Raw genomic sequence first — 24,831 nt, 5'->3', positions numbered from 1 at the left:
GTATGGTCATGATATTAGTCTATGCTAGGCTAAGCTAATGGCCATCTGACTGCAGCCACATATTTGGCAGAATGAGAGTGTTATCAGTCTTTTTGACTTACGCTTGGCAAGAGAGTGACAGATTTCCCAAAACGCTGAGGAGAACAATGAACAAGGGCCATTTCTCACCAGTTTGTAATTTTAGCTGATGTTGTAACAATATTTACACACTTAGTAAAATCTCCGTTGGTCCAACTTTAAATGGACTTTTACAGTGCTGTCACACACTGACCCAAGAATACATTTTACTATTGCAGCTACATGGCCTCTGTGGACTGTGCAACAACAGGTGTTACATACTGTCTGAAGCCATTCTTAAGTGTTAGAGACAACAAGAATAAGGAGCATGATGATGTGCACATGCAGACAGAGGCTCAGTGAACTCAGCTCATCTATCAAAGAGCTGCAGACTTATCCAAACCCCCTTCTGTCAAACACACTCATGCATGGGACACCAAAAAAAAAGTGTTGCAGAATGTAAATGTGTGAGCACATGTGTGCTGGCCTGTGTGCTGACATTCTGCAATGTGCTGTAAGTGTGCTTGATAGAGAGCTGGGGGGGAGATAAAGGGAGATAGAAAGAAAGAAAAGGAGTAGCACACAAAGGCAGAGCAGAAAGAGAGTGGGAGAGGGAAGAAGAATGAGCAGTGGAAAAAAAGAGAGAGAGGAGAGAGAAAGGGGAGCAGCAGAGAGACAGAAAGCGAGCGAGTCTTGCATGTGTGTTGGTTCCCAGCCCTGTCAGGGCCCTGTCAGCCTGTGATTTATGGCACCGAGACTGGGAGCAGTCTTCGCTGCCAGCTCAGTATTGTTACAACTGACAGCTAATGAGGCCGGACGGGCTTTCAAGCACAGCACTTAACAGAGGCCTCCATCTTCACGAGTCACGAGCTCTCCTCTTTCTTTTCTCCCCTCACTTTCTCGCTCCCATTTATTTTATCTTCCAGGGTGGCAGCAGTGTGGCGAGCTACCACAGGAAAATAAGGCAGGCAGACAGAGATATATGGGCGACACTCTGTTACTGCCGCACTTCCACTGTTCCTCCTGCATGCTATTAAGCCAGAGGCTCAGCTCATATAAATGAGGGGGAGAGGGCGAAACACAGAGAAGGCAGAGCTCCAGCCTCTCCACTTCTCCTCTCACACCCAAACAGTCCACTTCTCTGTCATGTTTTCAAAGCCTGGAGCCTCTCCTCTCAGTCTACCTGTGATTATGTGAGTGGGATCTGTATGAAGCAAGATGAACTTTGCAGCCTCAGCTGTGCTGTGTGTTACCTTCAACACCCCTGGCCCGTGCTGCCTGGACCCCGTTCTATAATCACTACCAGAGTCTCTGGCAGAGCCGCCCTCCCCCTCCTCCCCCTCCCCTCTCTCCCCCTCCCTCCCTCGGCCCCTGGTTTCTTGTCAGTCGTGATTAATGGCACTAGGGCCCCGGCGCGGCTTACGCTGCCAGTTCCAGCGATGTTCCCTTGATACTTAATGAACTCTGACAAACTTCTTTTCCCTTGCTCTGTTGTTCCCGTTACCCTCCACCACTCCTCCCCTCTCTGTTTAAAATGCACGACACAGAGCTGCCACTGCAGCACCTTGGGGTTAGCTCTGGTCCTTTGTAAATTTCTCAAGAGGCCAGCTCTAAAAATAAGGCACCACAGCCATTTAAGTGTCAAGACCCTTAGTTGTGTGCATCACATCTAGTGGCTTATTGGTGGCTGCAGATTAAATAAATTAACTTTTTTGCCCTGTTAAAATTTCCAAGGCTTTTTTTTCTTCTGTCAATAGCTAACCTTTTCCCCTGAAAATTAATAGCTGTAAGGTAACCTTTACGGCTCTTACATGTTAAAACCCGGGCAGCCTGAGCTAGCAGGATAATGCAGCCCTCTTTTTATGGTTTCCTCCTGAAAATAAAGCAGCAACAAAACTCTGGTGGTCTCTGTCTCCACCTGCTGGTTACTTAAAAAAGTGCAAAGAAGATTTTACTCCTCAACTTTGAGGGAGTTGTCAGCAGGGCTTTTAGGAGTGTCTGAGTATTCAGTCACAAAAAACAACAAGAAGATCAAGATGGGTTGAGTCAGAAAAGGTGGTGCTTTATTTACAAAAAAAAAATAATAAAATAAAAGAATGAGAGCATCCACAGACAAAAAGAAAAGTCCTTTTAATTTCAGACACAAGGGAAAAACCTCCTTTCTATGTGCAGCCACCCTCAGACCGCTCTCACTATCAGGAGCCTTGGTGGTTAGAGCCTCATACATATTCAACCCTTTCTCTCAGAACATCAAATTTCCATTTTAATTTCACACTATCGTGAATTTCATGTTGCTTATTTCATGAAATTACTGTCACACTCCACATCAAACTAGTTAAAAAAACCTCACATTTGTCATGATTGAACCAACACATGAGGAGGAACCCCAGCCAGCAGCAGGATCCATCACAGTGCTGTACACAATCAGTGACAGGGTCACAGAGGAGAATATTAATGTTTGCATTGCACAACATTACAGATAAATGAAACAGTCTTATTTTCCATGAAGTTGGCATGTGCTACCAATATGAATACTTCTCTGATTACAATGCAGCTATTTAAAACAAATAAATATGTAAATACATAAATAAATAAATAACTTACATTCCAAGACATGGTAACATACCAGTGATGCTTTTTGGCTCAGTTTTTACAAGTTCCAGCTCATAAATTACATTATATTATATTATTTGTTGTTTGTTTAAGTGTTAAGTAATTTATAATGTAACTCTGTGACTAGTCACACTTTTTCATTCACCCATGAGCACAGTACTGCTGCAAAGACATGTAGCACTGGGCTTGGTGATGCACTGCTGTAAGCAAAGATTTTAATGGATAACACTGTACTTCAGGGCTCAGCATGCTAATCTTATAATCTAATCTAATCTAATATATATGCTGCTGTACCTCTTTCCAGAGGGAAGAGGTACAAACAGTACGTGTCCTGGGTGGCTGGTCGTATAGCTGCAGACCCCACCCACCCACACATGTACGGTTTATACCTCTTCCCTCTGGAAAAAGGTAGAAGAGCATCAGAACGCACACCAACAGACTGAGACACAGCTTCTTCCCCAGAGCTGTGAAATCCATCAGCCCACTTTCCCATACACATCCCACCCCCCCAAAGACTGAGCAATAAACCTCTGTACACAGACACTGTGCACTTTAAACCATTAATACACTGCAGTTTGTACAATATAGTCATACTGGTCACTTTAAACATTTAATTTGCACTGATAGTTTTACTCTTTTTATTCTTTATTCTATTTTATATTTATCTAGGTATATTTTAAGCATGTCTCTTTTTTTATTGTGTCATTATGTTTCCAAGAGTGTGCCTAAGCCAGGAGCTGCTGAACAAAATTTCATTGTGCCCTGCATAGTGACAATAAAGATTCTTGATTCTTATCTATCTATAATCTGTAATGCAAAGCATGTATGTAATAATGAGGCATAGTGATAGATCTTTTTTATTGCTATTGCTACTTTAAAAGCACTATATAAACATTAATTAAATAAAACCTACTCTGCAAAATATATTATACAAACTCTAACACAATGCTGATATTTCTTGCTTCTTTGTCTGAATTCTTGGACATACACAAACCTGCAGCCCATAAAAATGTCCTGTCCTCACGTCCTGTCAGTGTATTATGTGTACTATGCACCAGAGGGCGCTAATGTTACACTGTTACACCGAGCAGTCACTCTAAAGAAGAAGAAGAAGGTGCCTGAGGTACCTGCTTCTTGTCTGTGCTGGTGTCATTTTCAGACAAAATTACAGGTAAGACCCGCAGAGCACCGGGAGCGTGTGTTCCCCCTGTAGACCACATTCTCTCCCGGTCTTGGTTTGTGTGACAGTAGCACGTTACGATAGAGGGAGACGTGCTTAGAGGTTGTTTTGCTAACTTGTGTTAGCAAAAGGTGACTAAATGTGTGGCCTTATTTTGCGCTTTAACGCCGAGGCTTAAGTGAAGGATGAGACATTTGAATGGTTGATATAATATCTAAAGATGTTTGCCGGTTGAACAGGCTGTTGACTTTCAGACAGATATTCATTAACTTATATAGGCTACTGCTAATGCTGCTATCCCGGAAGTCCCGGAAACCGAACTCTGTTCACATACGAGTTTTTAAATTTGGCTTCCTGATGGGCCACTTATTTCCTCTGATTTGTATTATTTTACGCTTTAAAACAATGTGCTACACTCATCTCCTCCATTCGGCGTACATGTGTTGCCTAAACACCGGTTAGTGTTGAGGTAGTACTTACTTTAACTGCTGCATCGATGGTTTCGATTTCGCTTCCTAAAGGGATCTGCCCTCATCAGTTCTTACATTTAGGCGACAGAGCTTATTTTCATCAGTTATCATATAAAGAAATCAAAACACTCGTGATGTAGAATTACCAAAAGTGTTTTAATCAGCTGTTTTCCTATATTTCACCCACGTCCAGCAAAACTAAGCGCTGTTTGTTGCCGTTTGCTGTTGACAGCTGTCTTCCAAGGATAATTTGTCCAACCTCTCATAAAAAAAACCCAGAACAAATCCAAATCACAGACAAATGTAGTTACAACCATGAGACATGGAGGGGAAAACGGTCTGCTTCATGAATACTATGATTTGGAGACATGCCCAGTGTGGAGCCTTCAGCGTCACCAGATCTCTTCAAATCCTTATTAACCAAAGCCAGGAAACCTCCTCATCTGACTCCCCCAGCTCAAGCTAGTTGAAATAACATTTGAGCGTCGCAGATAAATAAATGTACTCACTGTTGTGAATAGTATGATCAGATTTGTTGTATAAACAATCAGTGAAGTTACAATGTGTCTGCACATTGGCCTCAATCCTCTTTAAGGGTGACAAGGTCACTGAGTCCCAGCTGATGCCTGGCTAAGCCTGAGCTGACAGAAGATAAACCACTGAGCAAGAAGCCAACTCCAGAGTGTTACTACCGGACTTTGCAGGCTGTGGGTTGGAGCAGCTTTTCAGTCACTTGTAGCTGGTGTCGGAACATTTGATTTTAATTAGGGCAGGCATCGTGAAAACAGCAAAAGAGAGACGCCATCTGTTCACTTTCACATGCTCTCTTCTCTGTCTGCTTGCCAGGATGGCACAGTGGGGTGCCATATTCTCAATATTAACTGCTCTTGGAGGAGCAGCGCTCTTAGCCTCTGTGCACAAGATCGATGAAGGACACACAGGAGTTTACTACAGGTGAGCCTGCAGCACCGGTCGTCTTTTTTTCCATTTTGTTTTTGTACCTGAAAAAGATGAATGTTACAGAACAGCCTGCAAGGAATGGTGCACCTGTTTGAAATGTGTTTGCTGTAAACATCTTAATAGTCTCAGTGATTACCTAGGAATTAACCAGGCTAAAATGCCAGCTGTGTGCAGTTTTACGGCCCTGCAGCTTCTTAGTTTAACATTTTAATCTTTTTACTTGTGCAGACATAGAGTATAGAAATCAAAGGTTTAACTAAAAACCAGCTTTGCCCTGCTTTAGAGGGGCTTTGTTCATAAACACTGAGCTCCCACAGTTTAACCGACTCTAATGATTCATGGTGGTGTTGGCTAAGATTAAAGTTTGATTCTTTTAATCTGCCTGTCAAAGACACTAGTTAATCAAAAGTGTTGTAATATCTGAGCTTTCCATCAGCAAGAATAAAGATCCCGACTCCTAACCATTGATGACTAATGTTTTGTCCTGTGATTACTTGGGATTAGATCCAGATGTATAACTGATCTTAATTATTCTTAGGATTCATTTTTAGTCTCAACTTAGACACTCATTGAATCCTTTCTAATGATTGTCTGTGCGTCACACAGGGGAGGGGCTCTGCTGACCGCCACCAGTGGCCCTGGTTTCCATCTTATGCTTCCGTTCATCACCACCTACAAGTCTGTTCAGGTGAGTCGCTGTCTCATCTATCTATGCACACAAGCTGGTGACATCTGGAAACGGGTCTGATCTGACCACAGATCTTTTGAAATGACCATTCAGTCTGTATTCCCATCACATCCTCATGTGTTGTATTTCAGCTCAGAGAGACCTACTTTTTTATGTATTAGATTATCTACAACAAAGCTAAAATCCCATTACAAGTATAATGTGTAACTGCTTCTGTAGAGGTTGAGTTGAGTGACGCTGAGTTTGTTTGGGTTCAGCTCATGTTGTATCACGTTTCATGACACAGTGCAGCACTTCCTGCTGCTGAGTTTATCCTGTATTCATGACCGAAACATATTGGTTAACATATTGAATGAGATGATGGATTATCTGTGATGATTTTATAATGATGTCAACAAGAAACAACATATTCAATGTGTGTGTCTGTCTCTCAGACGACATTGCAGACAGATGAGGTGAAGAATGTACCATGTGGAACAAGGTAGGTTTTCCTGGTTTAGTAACATCAGATATGGTTTCAAGGCTTATTACACTTAGCATTCATCATGTACACACATACACATACATTACACATACATTAGGTGGAGTATTACACAAGCACGGCAGGAGACAGACGGTCGCCAGCACATGTCTAAACCACTCGTTTTACCAAGTCTGAAGATACAGTCCCTTTCTCTCTTCAGATGTTTGGATAAAGATGGTGTTTTCTTTCTTGCAGTGGAGGGGTGATGATTTACTTTGACCGCATAGAGGTGGTGAACTACCTCATTCCATCAGCAGGTAAACTCACCAGTGTTAAGCAGGCCGAAAACATCAAACATTATGTTTATCCTAAACTCCCCAGCTGATCATTTATGGGCAACACAGCACTGACACACAGACTTTATTAGATTATGCAGACAGTTCTTCCTTCATAATAATCTGTGTCTTTGCCTCCTCCTTCCAGTGTACGACATAGTGAGGAACTTCACAGCTGACTACGACAAAGCCCTGATATTTAATAAGGTTCACCATGAACTCAATCAGTTCTGCAGCGTTCACTCGCTCCAGGAGGTCTACATCGGCCTGTTTGGTGAGTGTACTGGACTTTAAAGTGGGTGTACACAAACTACTTACAGATTACAACTACTAATTTGAAACGCCTCATCCCGGCTGTGCTTAATGTTGCACCTTTATAATCGTGTTGTCAGCCTACAACTGCGAATTCCACATGTTATAGCCTTCCTTAATGGTAAACAGCTGCTGTGCATGTGGCCATGTTGGCTGTGGTTTCATTGGCTGTAACGTAGATGTTGCAGAATGGAAACATAACCACAGTGTAATGTTAACACATTCAAATGTCATCAATAGATCATCATTTTAGTGGCTGATGTATGGAGAACTGGAAGCCACTGAAGCATAAGGCCTCACATTCTTTGTATTTCTCTAACTCACGTACCATTTCTAGTCACTTTACTCACATTCTTGTACCCCCCCCCCTCCCCCCATAGACCAGATTGATGAAAACCTGAAGATTACTCTACAAGATGATCTAACATCTATGGCGCCTGGACTCATCATACAGGTACAGTGAGGCTGCGGACAGGTTAAAGTTCATCCTCAGGTTCACTGTTAGATGTGTTTCTAAGGTGTTTTTGTGGGAAGGTCCTGTTGTTAAGGTTTTGTGGTTAAAGGAGTGTACTTACAAATGTTGTCAATGGACTTAACGCATTATCAGCACCACCCAAAGAAAAGCCTAGCGTGTTTGTTTAATCTGTAAAGAAAGGTGTAGCTGTGTGGGCTGCTGCAGCTTGCCAGAGGAACAGCAGAGCGACTCCAGGAAATGGTCTGCAGTCTGTACCTCAGTGGTAATCAGAGCTACAGTGCCTCTCATTTACTCATTCACAAACACCACTGGCTTCCATCGTGAGCAACTTGAGGTGTCTTGCTTAAGGACACTTTCGCATGTGAGATCAGGCTGACACCTCTTACTATTAGCAGACAGTGTCCTCCATCACGAAGTGTAGTTCCTTTAAAAAATGTACTTATGTATCACAAAGACTAGGAAAAACCACTGCAGCAGCTTACTCCAGCTGTGCATCATGTTATCTAAGCACGAGGAGCAAATGATGGCATTCATATTGATTGATTACTCAAGATTGTTTGTGAGAAAATATAAATATTGTAGCATGAGATTCAGTTCCAGTGAGAAAGTGAAATCCCTTTCTCTAGCTTGTTATCTGTAGTGGGACACTGATCTGCAGTACAGACCCATGGGACGATATAAAATGTGATCTAATGGAACACAGCCCTTGTTAATCTGCATATCCCCAGCCTCCTTAAAGCCCTCTAACAGCACCAGACTCTTCACTGAAGTTAAATATTAGGCAATATTTGAGTGATTCCAGAGTAATAATAAGAATCCCAAGTGGTTTTTCTCCCCCTCTGAATCCCCCACCCCCCTTTCTGTACCCACAAATACATTCATTCCTGAGATTTAAATGCTTCATTTGGATTAAATAGTCTGGCCTTATGTGTCCTGTAAATCTTCAGAACACGTTAAAATGACTTCCTGAGAAACTGTACCCTTACAGTTCAAAGAGCCTTTTTCCTTGGTTGCCATCGCCACTACTGGGGAAAGCTTGTTTTTATAGTTATGTTTGTTGTTACACTCCTGATGTTTTTAATCTGTCTTTAGTGAGTTTAAATGTTTCTTTCTCTGTCCCACTGGTCAACAGGCGGTCCGTGTCACAAAACCCAACATCCCAGAGAGCATTCGCAGGAACTATGAGCTGATGTGAGTTTCCCTTCTTTTTCCATGTCCTGCAAAGAATGTTCCCTAAACCCCAAATCCTCTATTGTGTGTTTATTTTCCCTCCTAAATGAATGGACATGATGAGAATCCAACTCCATCTGCCAAGTCCTGCAGAGGAGGTGAACTGCTGTTTCATGTCCGTCTGTGAGTTTAACTTCAGCTTCACAGATCAGCAGTGTGTGTTGGTTATAGTCACTGATAGGATGACAAGGAGTCAGAAGAGTCAAGGATGCTACAGATGTGGAAAGGAGTCCTGTAGCTCTTCTAGCATTAGATTCTAATCATTCACATAGATGGACCTGTGAGAATGTTCAGCGTTCTACAGTAAGAAAGATTATCCACAAGTGCAAACATTAAAAGCAGCTGTCAGTCTTCACAGGAGTGGACGTCCCAACAAATTCAGCCCAAGATCAGAGAAACACAAAAAAACCCAAGAGCTACATGTCAGGGTCTACAGACCTCACTGAGCATGCTCAGTGTTAATGTGACAGCACAATGAGAAAAAGACTGAACAAGTACAGTTTGTTTGGAAGTTTGAGAATGATCTAGAAGTGCAGACCCTGACCCGATTGAAATGCTGTGGTGGGACCTTAAGAGGTCTGTGCATAAGTAAATGACTAAAAACAAACATGAGCAATTCCGATGGTTGAAGCAAGGCATCTGGACTTTTCTTGAAGTCCGCCGCCACTCTGAAGTTCGCTGCTCACCCAAGCAGCTTCATATGTTCTGTTTCATTAGCATAATGTCTTCAAGTAAACTCTACAAGTCCAGATGCTACACCTTCTAAAGAAAATGACCTGGATGAATCTTGAAGAATTGACCAAAATTCCTCCACAATAATGTGGGACTGATAAAGTCATACAGGAAAACCATTACTTCCTGGATCCATAAGCTACTGAATCTATTGAAGCTATTGAATACTTAGCATTGCAGACATGTTTTTCCCCCTTAATAAACAACTAGAGGAGTTTTAATGTGGTTTTACATTTAAAAAGCAATAAGAAGAGGAGGTACTAACTTTTGAACATGGCTGTGCTGAGGATGTTCCTTTCAAGTCTTTTTATTTGTGGGACTTCCCAGTGGATACAGTAGGGGCGGATTGGGAACATGTAGCTGTGGGAAGCTGGAAAATGACCATGTTTGTCTTCAGTTATCCTCACAGATGAAAAATCTTTCCATTTGAGTGAGCAGATGCCAGCTTCTGATTCAGTTCTTCTTCATACATCCATGGATAAAATGGTCAGAGCAACACTATTTGATCTGGGACTGACTGTTCACTAGACAGCAAGACACATGTGTCTGGGTGTGGAAAGTGGTTTAATGAGGGGCCTGGAATAAATCACAGGATAAAAGAATTGTGGCAGGCCAGCTGTACACACACACACACACACACACTTTAATAAATATCTCAAATACAATAAATCCAGAATGGAAATTATTAATACGGTTCACCTGAGACTCACTAAACATCACATGTATGATGTGGCAGGAGGTACGATATCAGGAATGTCAAAATAATACATGTAGCAGTCTTTTTGATTCACTGCAACAATATATTCAACTACAAAATCAAAGCATAAGCAAGCACTGATTTTGGGGTTAATTAGTTTTTACTTCCCCCCCCAACATTGTAACTTTTTTTGGAGGACCGCTTTCAAATACAAATGTGCCTGATTCCTAGCAACCAGTGCTCAAGTAGTTTTCACACATCTTGCCACCATTCATGTGGGTTGTGTGAACCTTTACTGTATGAGGCGACTGATATTTCTTTGTTTTTATTTTACATGTGTTATTTTGACCCTGCAATTATCTACTTTTACTTTTGTTTTAGTTTCCTACAAAGCCTGTATTATGTAGGTGGTGCAGTGGTCAGTGTGTGGGTGAGTCTGCTGTACTGTTGGTTTCACTTTCTAAAACACTAGCTTGTTTGTCTGTCTTGGCGCTGGTCTTGCTTATCCTGGACTCGACAGCAATATAAGCAAGTGTGTTTTTATAATGGATCTTAACTGTAAGAAAAGATGTTCCCAGTTCTAAGTGCAAATAAGCCTCGGGCTGTTAAAGAAACGAAGATTTCCAACCAGAAGTCTTGAAATAAAGGGATCAGTGGGATAATGAAAAACTATTGAAGCCTGATTTATTAGTTTTAGTAATAGAATTCCTAACACTGAGGCTGAGGGTAAAATCCAAGTTTAAGTATTTTGGTCCATGTTTCCATGATGGTGCAGACACTGGACTGTAATGTTTGGAAGCTGGGACTTTCTAGAAGGTTAGAGGCCAATGTGTGTCCTTACAGACTCTAAGACCCAAGTCTCCTAGGGCCTTTTCTTTATAAATCACACTTCTCGTAAATTGCAGTGATGCAGAAAACTGAATTTAGCAACATTATCTGACAGTTTCTGATTCTCATCAAAACATCATGCCTGTGATCTCTGTTGAAGTTCTGTTCGTGTAGGGTCTCAGTATTCTTCATCTATCCATATTAGACTCCTAAGCATGCATGGAAAATGTAAATAATAATAGTATACATTTGTCTTGCCTGACAAAGTCTCAAGATGGAGGTTTTTACCACAACAGTGACGTGTGTATGTGTTTGCAGGGAGAGTGAGAAGACCAAGCTGCTGATCTCTCAACAGACCCAGAAGGTTGTGGAGAAGGAGGCAGAGACAGAAAGGATTAAAGCTGTGATAGGTGAGCAAACACTGCTGATAACCGATCATCTGGTGCACCGTTGACACTAAAGGCTGTACGTGTGCGTTGTTTTGTAGAGGCTGAGAAAGTGGCACAAGTGGCAGAAATCAAGTTCGGACAGAAGGTCATGGAGAAGGAAACGGAAAAAAGGATCTCTGCAATTGAAGGTTGGTATCCAGCATGGGGACAGAAACACTGCACAAGGCCTCAAAATCCTTAATATCATGGAGAGGTTATAAAACAGGTCTGAGCAGCTCTGTGTATCAAGACAGACGTGGCTCAGCTGCACTTGGTGTGCCAGTCCAAACCCTGCATGCAGTGTTTTTAAAGTCTGTTGATTTGAAAATGGCAGTGAGTGTGTCACAGGCCTCAGGCCTCTGTTTTCAGTTCTCAGTACTTCCCTAGGCTTCCTGCTCTCTAAGGGATAAAGTAGTTTGAGACTTGCTTCTTGTTTATTTGTGATGAACAGACAGTGCCTTCCTGGCTCGGCAGAAAGCCAAGGCAGATGCAGAATTCTACACAGCACAGAGAGGGGCTGAAGCCAATAAGGTAAAAAGATGACACAAACACACATCCTCATTGACAGGCAAAGAAAAGCCCTAATTTAAATTTTCTTACAGCTCAAGTTAACACCAGAGTACTTGCAGCTAATGAAGTACAAGGCCATCGCAGCAAACAGTAAAATCTACTTTGGCAACGACATACCACAGATGTTTGTGGACTCTGGCTCTGCAGGGAGCTCTATGAAAGCCTCTGCAGCCATGGACATTGTTGCTGAGCAGATGCTGGACCTGGATTAGAAAGGAAAGTAGTGGGACCCATAGGGACCACCAAAGGGGTGGAGGACTATATGCTGGAGAACAGGAGGCTCTCTCCCAGACGCAGCAGAGGAGCTCTGCTGACCTGGAATTGTATTTTTCAAACACCTCACAATCAGTTAGAAATCATGTTGGACGTTCTCCTGCCTCAGAGCAGAGAGCCAGCCTCTGCTGCTTTGACTCTGTCCTGATGAAGAACGGCATCGTCTCAATACAAACTATAAGTTAGAAGAAAATAGCATCACCTGTGGGCGTGTAATGAGCTCCTTTAAACTGACATTTAACCAAAATAATTATTTAAAGGACTCAGCCCTGCTGCTGTACCTCTGATGGTCTGTGCACTGTGTCTGTTTAGCCGTAGCATCAAGAATCATACAGTGAAGAATCACTGTTGATGTGTTTATGTGATGTTCTCTGTTATTTTGACATGTCTTAGGCAAGCATGTGAACAAATGTCAAAAAATGTTCTTAAGAGTGACTGAGAATTTATCTTCTTAAGCTTCTAGGTGCAATGAACTTATTCATTAATGACCAAAATCATATATATTTAAGTTTTCAGTCCTCACATGGCACACATTTAATGATAATAGTGGCTGATTTACCACTTAACACAAATTTATGATACATTTCCACACTAACAATGAGGTCAGAGACTGTGTACGGGCTGTGATTCACACCACTGTAACACAATAGATTATTAATGGACAGGTTCAGCAAATGGTCAAGGGAAAAACTTCCAGTAAAAAAAAAAAATCATTCGGCATTTTCAATGTAGTGAAGAAACCATGTTACTTTTAATTACATTCCCCACATGACCACAAGGGCAGAGCAGGGCAGCTCTGCAGTAACAAAAATATGATTCTCTGCCTGGGACCAAATGTCTCTCTGAGGACAGCCGGCCGGCTGTGAAGTCCTTCTGATCTGCTTAAAAATTATAGAAACTGACCATAAATGTAGATAAAACACAGTGATGATGAATGTACTGTGGTAGCTACTGACTACTGACTGTCGTGTTTTGGAAAACATCTCCTGTTCACAGGGGAATGTACTGAACAAACACTGAATTTGTGCAACTGTTCTGAGTTTTGCTCTTCTTCTGTTGATGTGTGTAGCAATTTGCCTAAAAAGCCGTTTTATCTGTCATTTTATCTGCACAGTGAGAGGTTTATAAAAAACAGCAAAACTCCTGAATTGATCCAGACAAACATCTGAGAACCGTTACAGGATGTGTATTGTGCTCTCGGCAGCGTTTAGGCTCCACAGACGTCAAGGAGGAAGAAGTTAAATAGGAATAGTTGGTAGGAGGCATGACACGAGGATCAAAGCAGTCTATTTAATGTGGGATGTCTTATTTTCTCTCTAATCCGTCTTCTGTAAAAACAAAAGTCTGGTAATTTATGTGGTCTTACATCAGCAGCTGATTCATAGGCTAAATGATGCTTTTTCCAAAGAACCACTCAGAAAATGTTAGTCTGTAGCTTCTGGCAACACTACAGGTGGTGTGGGACATGCTGTGGCACCAGTTCTGGGAACTTCAGTCTGGACCTCATTGGCCCTTGTCTTAATTTCACTTTTTATTTCAGCAATCAAATGTTGCATTGCTTTTTCTTTAAATATTTTTTATAATGTTTTTGGCTGCAGTCTCTGAAGGTGGAGCAGTTTGCTTATGTTTGTTTTATTCCAGCGCCTCAGACCAGCTGAGATCAACGCTGGCTGAGCTCGGTGGTGAATGTAAATTCAAAAAGTACTGTGTTTTATTCTCTGAGATGTCAACAGCATTATAAAGTTTAAAATGTGATGTATGGGATTATCAGTAAAAAGTGTTTGAACCCTGATAACATCTCTATATTTAACAGCTGGTTTCATGGAAATTAAGATCATGATACATGAGGGTCTGGTTTTCTAAATGTGTTTCCGGAACCATCCATGGAAAGCTGACTACTGATCCTGATGAGGAATGACTTAGGAATGCCTGTAATAGATTTCTCAATACATTACAAATGCTAAGGCCCGATGATAAGGGCCACAGTTACTTCATGGGAACCAACATGCTGACTACTCTACAGCCGCTAAGAGACACATAATACTGTTCACTCAGTGATGACAAATGGCTTACCGGTAGTTACTGTCTGTGATGTCATCAGGTCTCATTATGTGGTAAAAGACTCTGACTATATATGTGACCACATTAGTCACAGTGAGAATACTTGATGTGTCTGCTTATTAGTAAAATAGAGATTTAAATGTGAATGTCTTTAGAGACAGCTGCCTCATCTGATTTTAGACATCAGGAACGATCTGAAACTGGTTTGACCAGCGGTAACACCACATTTAGACCCTGTCCTCAGCCCCGTCATTGTGGCTGCATTACCCTCACTCTCACCAGGTGGTAGATGGGGTCAGTGTTTCTGCTGAGTCTGCAATGACTTGTCAGACACCCCCCACTGTGAGGAGTTGAGGCAACATGGAGCACCACAGTGAACAGCCTGTGTGTCCCTGTTAACACTGCAGATGTCCAGTGATGCTCTGAATCACTCTCAGGCAGATCTTGATGACGGCTATAGTGAAATGTAGAGAGGGAAAGGGAGGAGAGTAACTACTACAACAATCATCTGCTCCTAAATGTTAAAACAATAGAAATCTCAATTTTGGGAGATTAAAATTTTATAAAATTAAAATTCTATGTTTTTATCCTGAGGCTCCTTACAAATCCAGAAGACCCGTCTGAGTTTATAGCAGGCGCACATTTAGATGCAGACGTCTTCATTGATATTGCGCCATTCTGAGGAGGTATTACTGGAAAATCCAACATGTCAGGGAGGTGTGATCTCCATCCTACTGTCAGCAGCGCTGTCTCCTTTTATCTCCTATCAGATTTTTATATGGTCATGGTGCCAGTGTGACAGCCCCCACCCAGAAATCCCCTGCATTTCCAAGAGTCGGCTCCTACAGGTGGGTCCTGTGTGTGAGCTACTTCACCTATCTTAAGATTCAGATCTGAACCAGTTTACACATAAAGTGAGTCTGGGGCCCCTCCTACGAAACAGTGGGAGAAATATTCTGCAGAATGGTTCGCTCAGAAGAAGCGGGGCAGCTGCGGAGGAAGGACACCTATAAAAATTGTATGATCCGCATCCTGGAGAGATCTTTCTGGACCGCAGGAGATGTTTGAAAGCGCGGTAAAGAGGTGAACGCCGTGATGAACCCACACTCCACAGTGCCAGGTGAGGCACAACCACCTCTCCTGCAGGGACTTTGGGAGTATGTGAGAGCAGGACAGCAGGAAGTCTTGCTCTCCCTGTACCTGCCCGCGACCTGCGCCTTCTTGACGCACATCCTCCTTTGCGCACCTTTCTTCACGCTGGACGTTATTGGGAGCTTCTGTCAGCGGGTCCGATCGTGGAGGATCGCTGCAGGTTCGGGTCCCCCGCCGTCTCTCCACCGATGGTTCGATTGTTTTAGGAGAGTGTTGTACAAATACGTGACCATCGTCCTCCCTGCCACGGCGCTGCTTCAGACCATTCGTAGCCCCAAGCTGCCGGAACAGGCTCCGTCCTGCTGGCAGGTTTTTGTGGAAGTTGTGGCATGTTTTCTGCTTTTTGACATGATCTACTTTATGTGGCACTACTCCGTGCACAGGTGAGCACGACGCACATTATCAGCCTGACTATGAAATTATTCTGGGATTCCTTGGAGAGTTTTTTTGTATCTGCCAAATTAGAAATGATTAGGATACATCTCTGTTTAAAAAAATATCATTTTTATAAAAACTAAATGATTTGTTCTACAGGTTGCATTGTCTACCTTTTATGACTACTAATTAGTCATAAACATATTTGTTATTACTTATTAAAAGGCTCTCATCCATCACAGTGATTTATTTATTTCCAAATAAAACTTTTAAAAAGTAACAAAAGCTGCAATAATCTGGCCCTAAACTACAGCTCCCATGATGCAACACGCCTGTGTATATATTTATAACAGGAACAGCAGGAGCATAAACTGTTCACTCATCATGAATAACATCAGTGTCATTTCTCTCATACAGGTCTCCACATGTGTCCTGACTCTTATAATAAGTATCGGTGCAGCAGTTAGAGCGAGTTGCCACAGGCATAATAAAATAAACGCTGGTAATTTTCCATGACAGTAACAAAGGCTGCTGTGTGTGTATGTGTGTGTTCTTCACCAGGGTTTCCTGGCTGTACCACAGCATCCATCAGCTGCACCACCAGCACCGCATTCCCTTTGCCCTGGCAGCCCAGGATGCCAGCTCCGCTGAGCTGCTGTCCCTGCTGCTCCTGGCCCTGTGCTGCACCTGGGTGGTGGGCTGTCACCCACTCAGTGAGGGGACATTTCACCTCCTGAATAGCTGGATGGCGGTGGAGGATCACTGTGGCTACAACTTACCCTGGGCTCTGCACAGATTGCTGCCTGGCATGGGAGGAGCTCCCTTCCACCAAACACACCACACTTTACGGAGTGGCAATTATGCCCCCTATTTCACCCACTGGGACCACCTCTTTGGCACATACCGTGAACCAGTGCTGCATTCGCACCAAGAGTAACAGGACTGGTGTACACGGCAGAGTGGGGATCATTGAATGAAGGATATTTTTTGCAGCTCTTTTTTGTTTTGTTTGTTGCAGCAACTGCAATGTCAGTCATGTCATGCATACAGATTAGAAAGAAATGACTGAAGTCTGTATAAGGTACAATGAAGAGAACTGTGATACATGAAATGTGGGAACAAGGACCTATAATTTGTCCCATCGCAAGTGAATGCAGCATCAGTGGTTCAATGCAATTTAAGTCAATTCAATTTTATTTCAGAATTGTCTCAAAGCGCTTCACCCAGAGCCTGAACCCCACCAGGAGAGCCACAGTGTCAGGAAAAACTCCCTTTTAACTGAACAGGTCCTGGCTCATAAGGAGAACCTTCCTGCTGACGGTCGGCCGGGTAGAGAAGGAGAAGAAGAGGGAGACAGGACAGAGAGGATGGAGAGAACAAACATCATACATTACAGAGAACAAACATGACAGGATGTTGAAATTGATATTAATTATAGTATTAGTAATTTAATAATAAAAATTACACATATTACATATTAAATAACAAGAGACATTAAGCAGTATTTCAGATACAAATATAAACTTGCATTTCCTGAAGAAAATGCAAGTTTGGTTGCCACAGCAAGTTTGTTTTTACCAAAAAACAAACTGTTTTTACCAAAAAACAAACTCTGTCATGCATCCACAACATTCAAGTTGCCATGCATCCATGGCAACCTGCTGAGCAGTCTACTCAGAGGAGATTTTGGATGCATGGCAACATCATGTAACATCAAGTAGCATCAGTCTGTCACCATGGTAACAGAAGAAGAGACCTCAAAAGTCCCCGGTCATTTGAATATTGTTGACGGTTTGTCCTGAATGAGCCGAATCTTTTGATGTTTGAATGGTTTGAATCGGCCCATGCAACCAAACTAATTAAGACAAAGATGAGCAGCAGAGACTGGTGTAGTCAAGCATTGGAATGATCATGGTCCGGACTGCAGGTCTGGAGGCAGAGAGACCTGCAGAGAGAGAGAGAGAGAGAGAGACAGAGGCACAAGGAGGAAGGAGTAGAGGGGGATTTGAGGGGACAGAGAACTCAGTGGATCATGTTTGTGCCCCCCGACAGCCTTATAGCAGCATAGCTGTGCTAAAGGTTAAGAATTTATGGGCCCTATGATACCTGTTATACCTGTGACTGAGGCCATGTCAACAAGCGCCTGTAACTAACAGCCCTACGCACCATGTTTGAGGCTAGCTATATGCTTTACTAAACAGAAAGGTTTTTGGTCTGGTCTTAAAGGTGGAAGCGGTTTCTGCCTCTCAGACCCAGATTAGTAACTGGTTCCATAGTAGCGGTGCCTGAAAGCTAAGCTACTTTTATGAATTCATACAAACTACAAGTAGACCTGCACTCTGAGGTCAGATTGTTCTATTAGGAACATTAGGTACTATCATTGTAACAATGAACATAATGCCTGAGCTAATGTGTGGCTGGTGCACTCATGGAAGGATTTACAGGCAGTTGTATATATGTGGATATATGTGTTTGTGACAAATTTATTTTTAATGTAAATGTTCTGTACATTTTCTTAGGAGACAGCGGGACAGCTAACCTAAATGAAGAATATCACACTATTGTTTTAATCTCATAAAAATGTGTTTCAAATGTTTATAGAATCATCTACAGGGTACAGAACATGTGAATAATTAAAGTGATTCTTCTTTGCAGTATGTTTGACATTTCCTGTTATATAGCATATGCAATATTTGGTCATCGATGCATTTGACTGACATGAGGAGATGTAGAGAATGAAAGCAGAGCACAGACTCTGGTTCAGGTTTCGGTTGTGTTGCTGCTGTTAGTCATTTGTACGCCCCCGGGTCTCTCAGCTGTCTAGCTCCCCAAAAGAACAATCAAAACCACATGCTTGAGATGACACACCTTTCTATTCTTTTTACTGATTTGACATCAACAACCATAAACAGCAGCATTCTCCTTCTGGGAGCCTTCAAGCAGCTTTTTAACTATAGCGCTGCGGCAGCGACCACGCTGTGCACGTTGGAGAGAGAAAAAAGAACGTGAAATTGCTCAATCTTCCTGCAATACATCAGAGCTAGACCAGTTTTACAGCCCGATATCATGAATTTGTCTCTTGAGGCTGCAACAAAACCTCACAAACAACTGAAAGCAGATTTACATCTTGTAAACACATTGGAAGATTATGATTCAACATTTTAATGTGGAAAAGGTACAATCACACAACCTGACTTGCACAGAGTACTTTTTAGATGTCAAACATTTGGGATGAGGAACAGAGGCACGTCTTGTACTGCTGTCGGTAAAAGAGTATTTAAGTGTTGCTTAAGAGACTCAGTGATAAAAAGTCATTTTCGCTGGTGTCTGTGGAATGAAACTCATTCATTTGAGAATGAAGACTGACAGTTGTATGCTTTCCCATGTTCTGACTCTCACCAAGCTCATTTTGCTGAGGAATCATTCCTAGGGTTTTACCGGGCTTTAACAACACTCAACATCTGTTTTACATTACCAGCTCTTTCAATAGACTTTTTGAAATTTCACAACACCAAAAGCAAGTTGTTAGAAGGTGCCTGAACACTTGGAGGAGACTTTTGCATGTGAAAACAAATCTGCAGTCTAGCAAACTGCTTTTTCTGGGAAATTGGAGGACACAGAGCCAGAGGAGGGATGAGCACTGGGTGGTGGGTTTGCCAGCAGATGGAATGATAAACATGTGACCCAAAACGGAAACAATCAAGGCTCCATTACAGACCCCCACGTCAGAGTCAGGGAGAGTCATGGATGACACACCAAAACACACGTTCACAGCGAGAACCGTCATGATGTCACTCAGACAGTTCTGGAGCTTTGTGAACACTCTGTACATTGGGAGCTGTTCGGGTTGTTTATTTGTTGTTAGGTGCATTCCTAAGTTTATCACGTAGGCCAAATCTTTCATAAACTATGGTCATATTCTAAAACAGAGCAGATACCAAACTTCCAATTTCCTCATAATTCTTGAAAGTTTACCACTCGGTGACAAAGGCGAGATTCATATGTCTTTCCTGTTTCTGTAAATATCCAATTAGTGAGCTTTACTTAGCCGCAGCCGGCTTTTTTCACACTAACTGAGGTTCTTGCTCTCCGCTCTGTAACCATTTTTAGACGACCTCTGCACTCATCTTACATGAGAGTCAGTGGCCGACTTGTTTTTCTGTCTGAAACATCTCAGTGCACTTGTCATTAGTGGGCCATTGCCAAAGACGGGTCTTAAGGAGGCCTCACACTAGAATAAATAAAATACTTTTGCAGTCATTTTATAAAATGGGAAAATTAGACTGTAGATGCAAAGATGTTCATGTTATATAACACTCTTGTCTGTTTGGAGGAAGTGTACACACACTTCAACATTTAGCTTGCATGTTACACAACAAATTGCGAGTTCACTTGTATACACGCTGTCACATTCATAACTGTTGTAAAATGAATGAATGAGTCTGTCATAACATTGGTTAGAGAGACCTAGCATAAAAACTACAACACAGTTGCATATGTCAGAGCATACATCTGATCTGTATCCTTTATTTACATCTTCGGTGTGCGTTGGTACATAAAATGCAACATCCTGCGTTCTGCTTTAACATTCAAAGGAAATTTAGTGAGAACAGAGAGAGACAGTGAAGTCCAGACCTTTGTGTTTCACATTCTTTCTCCAGAAACAGGTTTTCCATCAGCAGGGTGCTGGCTGTCAGCGTGATCAGCAGGCCATCCATTTTCTTCATTAGCGGCTATTCCACTTATTTTCCCATGGTCCTTTGTTTGTGTGTCGTGCATGAGCTCTGACCTGTGAGCTGATACTGTTGGACTGGCTGACAGTACAGCATTGTGTCATTGGTCTCAGAGCTTCTTCCTCCAAAATAACACAAAGGAAAGTTGAAAAAATCAAGATGCCTGGACCGATGATTGCAGTGTGGATATAGATCATTCACAATGAATTCATTACAACTGTGCAAAATTAAAGGACATAGTTAAGCAGACTGTTCATTTAGAATGTACAAAGCAATTCTTCTTTATTGTTTTAGAACTTGTTATCTTCCCAACAAAAACCATTTGTGCTGCAGATGCATTGTCGTGGTTACAAAACCTGCTAACTTACAAATGTACATATATAGTTATCTGTTTAAAAATCAATAAATTAGAGCAATAAATAGTCTTTTATTTGACAAAAGCAGCAGAGGTATCAGAAGGGCTACTAATAAAAAGAAAACTGTTTGGGTATCCATAACGTGACTCTTCTTCCACTCAAAGATAACAATGTTCCAAAAAAGCCACTTTTACCATAAAAGTGATGGATGGCTCCACAGAAGAGTTGGAGATATGTTGGGGGGGCATTGGGCTAGGTCAGTGAGTTGAGTTAGTTAAAGTTGTTGCCAAAGAATGTGGACAACCCTTGCCCCCTGTGTCCCACTCCCCTATCCCACCATCTCAAGTAGCCCAGAATGGCTTTAAGTTCTTTAAGACTGGTGGCATACATGTTTCTCAACCCCTAACACCTTGCTATCACTGCGGCTGTAGTGGGAGTGGAAAAGAGGCATGTGAAGTGGGAAACAGGGTTGGACAGATAACCCTGCCACCAGGACCCCTTCACAGCGCCTACATATCAGGAGGAGGCAGGAGGTTGGTCTGGGGAGGTCATTCACTGCTCCGAGGCACAGAAGTGCTGATTTGTGTTTGCATCAAGTCAGGAGGTCAGAGATAGTGGAGAGGAAGACAGAAGTCAGGGGAACGAGGGAGGCCCACTAGTTCCCACCAGGCAGGAAAATGCCTTGCCATTTTAGCATTGTGCGTACAAGGACATGCTTTTGCATCATTATTGACTTTCTGTAGATATGGAGCTTAGCAAAAGTTCAATCAGGAAGACCTTCTATATTTCTCACTTCTATCACAAGCTTACTGGGCCACTCACTCTTCCCTTCCTTTTCATACTTTCTTTTACTCTCCTCTTTTTACCGCTCTATTCAGCTGATAAGTAGAAGCACCTCCTTCTCCTATCAGTGACCATGTCCTTGCTCATGCAGTCAATCACATTCGAGCGTAAAAATTCAAACATGTCCTCTCTGCTGTCAGCGTTCTTTTTCAGATCGAACCCTCGGCCTTCCTCCACCCCAGGCACCTCCAGACAGAAGCCCAGGCCAAGTCAGTTTCTGATCCTCCCCTTCATCCAGCTCCTCTCCACCACCACCAAGTCTAGACCCTGGGGGGAAATCTTTTATGTCAGCTTCACTTCCCTTTCTTCCCCCTTCTCGGATGATTTCACTTCAGGGTCTAAACGCCACAACACATTCTATTGTACTTATTTGAATAAATTTGTACATTCTTGTAACTTGTGTCCAACTGCCATGTCTCACTGAGTAACCCTTACAGGGAATCCAACAATCATCACTGTCTTCGGCTCATCTCTATTTCCAGCTTATTGTCAGTTTTGCGTCCTTCCTCTTGTAAGACATTCGATTATCACTATCTGCAGCCACACTCAGCCACCACCATGCCTTCAAACTTGTACTTGTAGGTGACCACACCTGTGTCATCCAGGTACAGCAGGGAGATGGGGTCCAGCTTGGTAGGTACGCAGCACGCCCGTGCTGCCTTCTGAGGACTGTTGATGTTGACCAGTGTTTGTACAATGGCATGCTTCGTGGGCGTCACATGCTTCGTCAGTGGGTAGGAACAAATGCCACTGCACTCAAATGCATCATAACCAGTAGGTGCCAGGATCCAACTATCCCATCCAATGTCCTTGAACTCTACATAAAGAGACTGCTTCTTGCAGTGGTTTCCCTTGGCGTTGCGACGGATGCGGGATGCTGTGTCGTAGATCAGGTTGGAGCGCATTTGTAAAAGGTCTTCTTCATCTGGCTCACCTTCCTCATTTCCTTCCTGTCCCTGGTCTCCCCACAGTCCATTCAGGCTTGTCCCCAAGTCATTCTGCAACACCATGTTTGAAGTTTCATGGTCAATCATCTCGTTCAGCTCTCGTCTGTCACCACGGTGATCGCTACTTTGATCGTCAGAGAAAACAATCAGCAGGGGTTTGTGTTTCTCCTCAGGACTTGTGTCAATCTTCATGTCCCCTTCAGACGGGACATCTTTTTGAACATTGTCATCATTAGCAATGCTGGCGATGTGTACTTCTAACTGGTGTGTGGTGCCATGGTCAGATTTGCGCCATCGCTGAACAGCAGCAGTCAGATCAAAAGCCTCCCAGCCATTATCCGTGCCGTAAACCTGGCGTGAAGCCAGCTCCACCAGCTCTATCCTCTCCTCTCCCTCTCCGAATACATCACCTCTCGCCACGCTCTCATCAGTAATGTTGTCGTCCCTGTCATGTGATTCCAGTTCATAGATAGTGACCTTTCGGTCCACACCAGCGTAGAGGTGGCGGTCGTTCTGGACGAGGGTGTAGAGGCGAAGCTCAGCTGCTGTGATGCGTTCATGATGTGGCACTGACACATTGAAGAGGAGTGGGTGGCGCCTCACTCCTCCAACACCCACAACACTGGGAGATGAATCTGGGCAACAAAAATAGATGGAGAAGTCAAACAAGTTTAGATATACTTTAAAAATACACTTTTGGTTGAGTTGGCTTCATTTTTTGTCAAAACAGAAACATTTAACTACCAGCTACAGCATGCTAGAAAGCCAGAATAAACAGGGTCTTGAAACCTTGACATGCTTGGACAATCTGCTAAAAACTGTGCATTATCTTTGAGAACAAAAAGATCCTTGTTCTGAGAGAAAAAACAAGGTTTTAACAAGGGAATCATCACTCAGGGCTGTACCTTCATTTTTGAAGCTGCGTATGATGTTGGCAGTGGGCATGGCGGTGCGGTCATTAGCAAAGCGGTTGTACAATTCCATCATGTACTCTGGTGGCTCCTCTCGGGTACTTCCAGGGGACAAGGGAGGAGGACCCAAGCCAGACAGGTTGAAAGTCCTCAAAAACTGCTCCTTCAAACTCTCCAGCAGGCTTTGCATGTCTGTGTTGCTGTCCTGCTCCAGCATTGATAGATCCACCACCCCTCCATGCCCATCGCCCAGCCCTGGAGCGGGGCGATGCCTCTGGTGAGCGCTGGAGATGGGGCTGCTCTCTCCATCAAGAGGCCCCTGGAGCAGCAGGATGGAAAACAGCAAGAGCAAAGTCTTGGAGCTGCAAATGGTTCCCACTTGAGAGACCCAAATGCTCGCCATGGGAGAAGGAGTCTGCACAGTCTAGATGAACTCATGCAACAGTAAAAGAAAATGATTATAATCTCTGAACGCTTTCATCCAACAGGTAAATAGTGTCGTAGCAGCCTTAGAAAGTTCTGGTTCAGCAGCTGACCCTTGCACTGATCACTGTGAGCCTATCTGCAGGCGGTCCTGTTGCTCTTCTCCAGATCTTACTGCATTTATTCTCATGCACCCCTTTTGATGTCCTTTGTGGCAGGGCTGCAGTTCCGGTGACAGGGTGGTCGAGGCTTTTTTGCATCTGTCCGACTCATTTCTGTTGCGTCGTCCGCTCTGTCAGTCTCTCTCTGTGCTCTGCTCTCTCATTCCCAGCTCTTTCTTTCTGGCCCTTATCTATGATATGGTGGTCTCTGCGTTGCTCGGTGCCTATGGTCTCTTTGCTGGTGTGTGTGTGTGCGTGCGTGCCTTCCCTTCCACTTTGTGTGATGCACATGAGTGTGTTATCTCACAACTTAATGAGGGTTTTGTAAACACTGTCCTGTAGCCTCTTCCTTGTAGAAGAGCTATTTTGTTTGGGTGGGTGCTCCGGGCTTGATATTCTTCATTTGTTTATTTGCTTTGTAAATGGTGGAGTTCTGCGAGCTGCCGTCCAGGCTCCATTGACCATTTGTTTTTGACAAAAAACAACAACGGTCTGTTGATATCATTGAACGTAGCAGGATGCATCTATTAGACAAGACTCATTCAAATGAAATTGAAA

General features: G+C 43.0%; 3 protein-coding genes across 3 annotated transcripts; 2 read left to right on the top strand and 1 right to left on the bottom strand.

Annotated features, from left to right (window-relative positions):
* The first annotated feature begins 3,751 nt into the window (after positions 1-3,751).
* erlin2 (ER lipid raft associated 2) lies at positions 3,752-14,103 on the top strand. The gene is made up of 12 exons (XM_028414832.1): positions 3,752-3,841; positions 5,167-5,274; positions 5,887-5,968; positions 6,403-6,449; positions 6,687-6,748; positions 6,915-7,040; positions 7,459-7,532; positions 8,686-8,744; positions 11,359-11,450; positions 11,528-11,617; positions 11,920-11,999; positions 12,071-14,103. Exons 2-12 carry the CDS (start codon positions 5,168-5,170, stop codon positions 12,248-12,250), a joined length of 999 nt encoding a protein of 332 aa, XP_028270633.1. The 5' UTR covers positions 3,752-3,841; position 5,167; the 3' UTR covers positions 12,251-14,103.
* Positions 14,104-15,156: 1,053 nt separating this feature from the next.
* Positions 15,157-17,812, top strand: ch25hl3 (cholesterol 25-hydroxylase like 3). The gene is made up of 2 exons (XM_028414590.1): positions 15,157-15,907; positions 16,461-17,812. Exons 1-2 carry the CDS (start codon positions 15,468-15,470, stop codon positions 16,834-16,836), a joined length of 816 nt encoding a protein of 271 aa, XP_028270391.1. The 5' UTR covers positions 15,157-15,467; the 3' UTR covers positions 16,837-17,812.
* Positions 17,813-20,448: 2,636 nt separating this feature from the next.
* Positions 20,449-24,463, bottom strand: bmp10 (bone morphogenetic protein 10). The gene is made up of 2 exons (XM_028415344.1): positions 23,684-24,463; positions 20,449-23,413 (listed from the first exon to the last, which is right to left on the bottom strand). Exons 1-2 carry the CDS (start codon positions 24,090-24,092, stop codon positions 22,362-22,364), a joined length of 1,461 nt encoding a protein of 486 aa, XP_028271145.1. The 5' UTR covers positions 24,093-24,463; the 3' UTR covers positions 20,449-22,361.
* Between the last annotated feature and the right edge of the window lie 368 nt (positions 24,464-24,831).

Source organism: Parambassis ranga, chromosome 9 (genome assembly GCF_900634625.1).
Source record: "Parambassis ranga chromosome 9, fParRan2.1, whole genome shotgun sequence".
Classification (NCBI taxonomy): domain Eukaryota; kingdom Metazoa; phylum Chordata; class Actinopteri; family Ambassidae; genus Parambassis; species Parambassis ranga.
This window is presented reverse-complemented; position numbering and strand designations above follow the sequence as displayed.

Bases quoted from the DNA above. Each gene is read 5' to 3' on its own strand.
- erlin2 (XM_028414832.1), top strand. From the start codon at position 5,168: ATGGCACAGTGGGGTGCCATATTCTCAATATTAACTGCTCTTGGAGGA. The intron at 7,041-7,458 runs GTGAGTGTACTG...CTCCCCCCATAG, and splicing joins GGTCTACATCGGCCTGTTTG to ACCAGATTGATGAAAACCTG. The intron at 12,000-12,070 runs GTAAAAAGATGA...ATTTTCTTACAG, and splicing joins GAGGGGCTGAAGCCAATAAG to CTCAAGTTAACACCAGAGTA.
- ch25hl3 (XM_028414590.1), top strand. From the start codon at position 15,468: ATGAACCCACACTCCACAGTGCCAGGTGAGGCACAACCACCTCTCCTG. The intron at 15,908-16,460 runs GTGAGCACGACG...GTTCTTCACCAG, and splicing joins TGGCACTACTCCGTGCACAG to GGTTTCCTGGCTGTACCACA.
- bmp10 (XM_028415344.1), bottom strand. From the start codon at position 24,092: ATGGCGAGCATTTGGGTCTCTCAAGTGGGAACCATTTGCAGCTCCAAG. The intron at 23,414-23,683 runs GTACAGCCCTGA...TTTGTTGCCCAG, and splicing joins ACGCAGCTTCAAAAATGAAG to ATTCATCTCCCAGTGTTGTG.